Below are 6,472 nucleotides of genomic sequence, written 5' to 3'. Positions count from 1 at the left end.
TATATCCCCCCCAAATACAATGGGGTTACATCTTATTTATAGTACAAGAAATAAACTGTCCTTAGAGATTGAATCCGAGTAAGACTCGGTTTGGTTGTTTGGAGTCCTACTAATGCACGTTGCTTTGCTTTTGTTTCACGTGCTTACGTTTGTTGGTGGTTGTTTGACATTGAGGAGTTCAAGGCGCCGAGATAACCGGGGATGAATGCCGGTGAGACATGGGACACGGGACTCTCGCATGGGGACAGTTACGGCGTTGGCTGGAACTTGCTAGGGTTCTTGGAAACCTTTGCTTGCTGGGTCACGAGTCTGCTGGGCCTGGGTTGCTTGGGCCATTTTTATTGCTGTATAAAATAATATCATATGCATGCATATTATACAATGTACATAGTGCACACTAAAATAATGCAACACATAGATATTGTATAATATATTGTTGTAAGCAAGGACGGAATTGTGTGTTTACAGAAACCGATGAAGGTTTATACATGGGAGGGTCCACAGCGGCTTCATGAAAGCCTTGGGGATGCAAAATGATGTAGGATGTCCAGAAGAAGTGGATCACGATTCATACTACGGTGGACGCCAGGCTCCGTTGGCTTACTACGACATAAGGGACACGTTGAGAACACTTTTGAGGAAAAATCCGGAAGCCAAATTTATAGTGACGGGCCACAGTTTGGGCGGCGCGTTGGCTGCTCTTTTCCCGGCGATTTGCTTTTACCACGACGAACGGTTGTTGCTCGACAGAATGGAGGCGATTTACACGTTCGGACAACCCAGAGTCGGCGATGATGCGTTCGGGAATTACATGGATATGAATTTGAAAAAGCGCGGTATAAAATATTACAGATATGTTTACTGTAATGATGTGGTTCCTAGGGTTCCTTCTGACCGCGTGTTCAAACACTTTGGTAACTGCGTTTACTACGACAGCAAATATCAATTGTCGGTAAAGACACAATTCCCTCTCTTTTTCCTGTTACTCAAACTCAATTTTACTGCTAATATATTTATTAAAATTTGTCTGGGAAATTTATTTTGAATGCAGATAGTTGAGGAAGTTCCATATAAGAACTACTTGTCAATTTGTGGGGGTATTTCGATGCTGATAAGAAGCTTCGTTCTGGGGAGAAAGTATGGAGAAGATTACAAAGAAGGTTGGCTTCTATTTGCCATGAGAATCGTTGGATTGTTGATACCTGGTCTGCCTGCTCATTGTCCCCAAGATTATGTAAACTCTACTCGTCTCGGTTCCCATTCCCACCATCATCTTCTTTCTCACCATTTTCACCATTAAAAGCGGATCTTGAGAAGTGCATGCCCTTGCTAGCCTGTACCAGATCCGCCATTGGATTTGGCTTTGCACTTTGAAGATTTCATGAGACAAAGAATTACTATTATATTAACATTTGTTTTATCCCATTCCCAATGTCTTTCGAGTTGTATCTTTTTTTTTCCAGTCTGTTGCAAGATCTAAGTTTTGATAGGAAGTTCGTTTAGGGTTTACCAACGTCAAATCAGTCTTTGAATAATACTTGCGATTTACGTGTTGTTAAAAGTGTATGGTAGAATGTATAATTAGTTGGTTTAGTACGGTAATACAGAGTTTAAATTTTGATACTTATAAATATAATAAATTGAGTTAAAAGATTACCGTAGAATGAATCACTGCAAAACTAGATATGAATTAATTGACCGATACTAATTATTAATTAGAAAAATGTATGGTAAATGAAAGAAAATTTGAGGGGACAGTGATTAATGTGATTCATATTTAAACCTCTAAGGACATAATTTTTTTTTGAATAAATCATTATTTTACTATCCAAGTGTTGAAATTAATGCACTAAATTAAAAGTTCAAAGTTTGACAACCAATTTTAAAAAAATGGTTTTCAAAGTTTGGTAAATGTTTATTTGAAAATGGTTTTCAAAGTTTGATAAATGTTTCTTTGAAAAATTGTTTTTCAAAGTTTGGTAGATGTTTGTTGAAATATTGTAATGGGATAATCATAATTAGTCACTAGACTTTAGGGTATTTACATGATTAAGTCCTTAAGTTTCAACTATAAATACCCTAGCTCATTTAGCTTCAAAACGATCCCAAAAATCATTTATTTCTCCCAATACTAGAGAGCTTTATTGTGAGTAGTGAGTGTTTTGTAAACACCTGTAAATTTTCTCTCTTAGTAAAAGATCTGCAGCAGTCCGGAGACGTAAGCACAATTGGCTGAACTCCGTTATCAATTTCGGGTATTATTTTTCCGCTTTTATTTCGCATTCTCACTAATCTGGTTATAAGAAATTACTCGTACTCGGTTTATTTCCTAACAACTGGTATCAGAGATTTTGGTTGTGAATTTTGTCAATTTTTTGCGAGGTTACTATTCATTACCATTCACGTGAATAGTGAATTTCGTGAATAGTAAAAAATTTGTCGGCGATACGAGTTTGTCGACGGAGGTGTTCTAATACACGGTGGTTCACAAGAATTGTCATAAACGATTCAAACGAAACCAGATTCGAGTGGGAGCGATGGCTACAGACGAAGGGAAGGTGAAAATTAAAAAGTTCGATGGTGCGGACTTTGGCTTTTGGAAGATGCAGATTGAAGATTTTCTGTACCAGAAAAATATATATCAACCTCTCTCAGGAAAGCAACCAGAGGGCATGAAGAATGAAGACTGAGATCTTCTCGACAGACAAGCCCTCGGAGTTATCCGTCTGACGTTATCCCGCAATGTTGCTTTCAACATAGCAAAGTAAAAGACCACGGCGGGTCTTATGGCCGCTCTCTCCAGTATGTATGAGAAGCCATCAGCCTCAAACAAAGTGCACTTGATGAGGCGATTATTCAATTTGCGGATGACGGAAGGGGCATCGATGGTACAACACCTAAATGAACTCAACACAATCACAACCCAGTTGAGTTCTGTGGAAATTGAATTTGATGATGAAGTTCGAGCTTTAATTCTCTTATCATCTCTACCAGACAGTTGAAATGCTACTGTTACAACAGTCAGCAGCTCGTCGAGAAACAGTAAATTAAAATTCGACGATGTTCGAGATCTGGTATTGAGTGAAGAAATTCGACGAAGAGAATCGGGTGAAGCATCAACCTCCTCAGCCTTGCACACAGAGTCTAGAGGGAGACCTTCAGAAAGAAATTCAAACCGAGGCAGATCAAAATCCAGAACGGGAAAGAAAGATTTTACCTGTTATAACTGCAGCAAGAAGGGTCATTTTAAAAGAGATTGTCGAGCACTGAAGAAAAATACCGGCGCACAAGAATCTGCCAACGTGACAGAGGAGACAGGTGATGCCATGATTCTAAGCGTCAACAGTTCGATTGAATCATGGATCTTGGATTCAGGGGCATTTTTCCACTCCACCCCATGTCGATAAATCATGGAAAATTATGTCAGTGGTGATTTTGGGAAGGTTCATCTAGCTGATGATGAAACCTTGAAGATCGTCGGAAAAGGAGACATCCGACTAAAATTGCCAAACCAGACCACCTGGACGCTGAAAGGAGTGAGACATATTCCTAGCCTCAAAAGAAATCTGATTTCTATTAGACAACTTGATGGAGAATGATATAACACAACCTTTTCAGGCTGTGAATGGAAGATTACCAAAGGAGCACTCGTCATTGCTCGTGGTAAGAAAACTGGTACTCTCTATGTAACCTCAAATTTAGAGAATATCATTACAGCCGCATATGCTGATGGAAAATCAAACCTATTGCACCAAAGGCTTTGTCACATGAGCGAGAAAGGGATGAAGACACTTTTGTCAAAAGGAAAGCTGTTGGATCTAAAGAATGTAGATGTCGGACTATGCGAGGATTGCATCTTTGGCAAACAAAAGAAAGTCAGCTTTGCAAAGATTGGTAAGACACCCAAGGCTGAAAAGTTAGAGTTGGTTCATACTGATGTATGGGGACCATCTCCAGTTCTATCTCTTGCAGGCTCACTATATTATGCCACATTCATCGATGATTCTACAAGGAAGGTGTGAGTTTATTTTCTGAAGAAGAAATCAGAAGTCTTTGATACCTTCAGAAAATGAAAGGCCATGGTGGAAAATGAGATTGGTCTAAAAGTCAAGCGGTTGAGGTCTGACAATAGAGGAGAGTACAGAAATCGTAGATTCAGAGATTTTTGCGCAAATAAAGGAATCAAGATGGAGACAACCGTTCCCATGACACCGTAGCAGAATAGCGTAGCAGAGCACATGAACAGAACTATGAATGAACGTGCCAGAAGCATGAGGATATATGCCGGATTGCCCAAACTTCTATGGGCTGAAGCTATCAACACTACAGCTTACTTGATCAACCGTGGGCCCTCGGTTCCTTTGGATGGCAGAATACCAGAGAAAATTTGGAGCAAGAAATAAATAAACCTTTCACACTTAAGAGTGTTTGGTTGTATTTCTTATGTACACATAAACTCTGCTGAAAGAAGTAAACTTGATGCCAAGTCCAACAAATGTGTTTTTGTTGGTTATGGTGGTGATGAGTTTGGTTATCGATTTTGGGACTACGAAAATGGGAAGATTATCAGAAGCAGAGATGTCATTTTCAATGAGAATGTGATGTACAAAGACAGATCAACCATAGAATCAAGTAGCTCAAACATCAAAGCTGAAACAAAGGAATTTGCTGAGTTTGAGGAGATTTCTGGAAATGATGTTCAGATCAGTCCTGAAGCAGTTTAAGAAAACCAGGCACACCGGAACTAAGACGCTCCTCCAGAATTCCTAAACCAACCCAACGGTATTCTCCTTCTTTGCACTACTTGTTGCTGACTGACAATGGTGAACCAGAGTGCTATGATGAAGCAATGCAAGTGGAGGATTTAGTCAAGTGGGAGTCTTCCATGAAAGATGAGATGGACTCGCTTATGTCAAATCAGATGTGAGAATTAGCTGAATTACCACCAGGCAAGAAAACGCTCCACAACAAGTGGATTTACAAGATCAAAAAAGAGCATGATGGGAGCAAACGCTACAAAGCAAGATTGGTTGTCAAAGGTTTTCAGCAAAAAGAAGGTATTGACTACAATGAAATTTTCTCTCCAGTCGTAAAGTTGTCTACAATCAGACTGGTGTTGAAAATTGTAGCTGCAAAGAATTTACATCTTGAGCAGTTAGATGTAAAGACAACTTTCCTTCATGGTGTTTTGGAGGAAGAAATCTATATGAGTCAGCCAGAAGGCTTCATAGAGGCAGGCAAGAAAAACCTGGTATGTAGGTTGAAGAAGAGCTTGTATGGTTTAAAACAAGCTCCTAGACAATGATACAAGAAGTTCGATAGTTTCATGAGTATCAGTGGTTTTACCAGATGCCAAGCAGATCATTGTTGCTACATCAAGAGGTTCGACAATAGCTTCATTATTTTATTGTTGTACGTTGATGACATGCTCGTTGTAGGCTCAGACATGCAAGGGATTATAAACTTGAAGTAAAAATTGTCGAAGTAGTTTGCTATGAAGGATTTGGGCGCTGCAAAGCAGATTCTTGGGATGAGGATTAAGAGAGACACAAAGTCGGGGACTTTGATGTTATCATAGGCCGAGTACATCAACAAAGTACTCTCTAGGTTTAACATGCAAGATGTTAAACCAGTAAGTACACCTTTAGGTGTTCATTTTAGACTCTCCAAAGAACAGTCACCAAAGACGGAGGAAGAACGTGCACACATGGTAAAGTTTCCGTATGCCTCAGCAATTGGAAGTCTAATGTATGCCATGGTTTGTACCAGACCAGATATTGCTCAAGTAGTGGGAGCTGTTAGTAGGTACATGAATAATCCAGGCAAGGTACACTGAGAAGCAGTCAAATGGATCCTCAAATATCTACGGGGTACCACAAATAAAGCACTTTGTTTCAAAGGTGGAGATACGATACTGACAGGCTATATAGATGCTGACTTAGCCGGAAATGTTGACATCAGAAGGAGCACTACAGGGTATGTCTATACTCTAGGAGGTACTGCAGTGAGTTGGGTTTCTCAACTACAGAAGATAGTTGCTCTCTCTACAACTGAAGCAGAATATGTCGTTGTTACGGAAGCCAACAAGGAGATGGTTTGGCTCCAAAGTTTCTTGGAAGAGTTAGGCAAGAAACAAGAAAACAATGTCTTATATTGCGAAATTAAAAGTGCTATCCATCTAGCAAAGAATCCGTCTTTTCATTCCAGGACGAAGCACATACAATTACGGTATCATTTTATCCGGTCTCTTCTGGAAGATGGGATTTTGAAACTTGAAAAGATTAGTAGAGCTCAAAATTCGGCAGCCATGTTGACAAAGACGGTGACCACGGACAAACTGAAGTTGTGTTCAACTTCAGTTGGCATGCTGGAGTAACAAGACCAAAAATGTTGATGCATTGATCGAGGTGTGAAGACAGATTAAAATCAGTCTTCAAGTGGGAGATTATTGAAATTCAAGCAATACACCAAA

The 6,472-nt window shown here is 39.6% G+C and overlaps 1 protein-coding gene across 1 annotated transcript; it reads left to right on the top strand.

The window, feature by feature from the left end:
* Positions 1–218: 218 nt before the first annotated feature.
* On the top strand, positions 219–1,301 carry LOC120135853 (triacylglycerol lipase OBL1-like). The gene is made up of 3 exons (XM_039152030.1): positions 219–346; positions 481–952; positions 1,052–1,301. Exons 1-3 carry the CDS (start codon positions 219–221, stop codon positions 1,298–1,300), a joined length of 849 nt encoding a protein of 282 aa, XP_039007961.1. The 3' UTR covers position 1,301.
* The last annotated feature ends 5,171 nt before the right edge of the window (positions 1,302–6,472 follow it).

Source organism: Hibiscus syriacus, unplaced genomic scaffold, assembly GCF_006381635.1.
Source record: "Hibiscus syriacus cultivar Baekdansim isolate YM2019G1 unplaced genomic scaffold, ASM638163v2 tig00110621_pilon, whole genome shotgun sequence".
Classification (NCBI taxonomy): domain Eukaryota; kingdom Viridiplantae; phylum Streptophyta; class Magnoliopsida; order Malvales; family Malvaceae; genus Hibiscus; species Hibiscus syriacus.
This window is presented reverse-complemented; position numbering and strand designations above follow the sequence as displayed.

Excerpts from the sequence above, each read along its gene's own strand:
- LOC120135853 (XM_039152030.1), top strand. The coding sequence starts at position 219 with ATGGGACACGGGACTCTCGCATGGGGACAGTTACGGCGTTGGCTGGAA. Across the intron at positions 347-480 it reads CTTGGGCCATTTTTATTGCT|GTTTATACATGGGAGGGTCC; the intron begins GTATAAAATAAT and ends AAACCGATGAAG. Across the intron at positions 953-1,051 it reads ACAGCAAATATCAATTGTCG|ATAGTTGAGGAAGTTCCATA; the intron begins GTAAAGACACAA and ends TTTTGAATGCAG.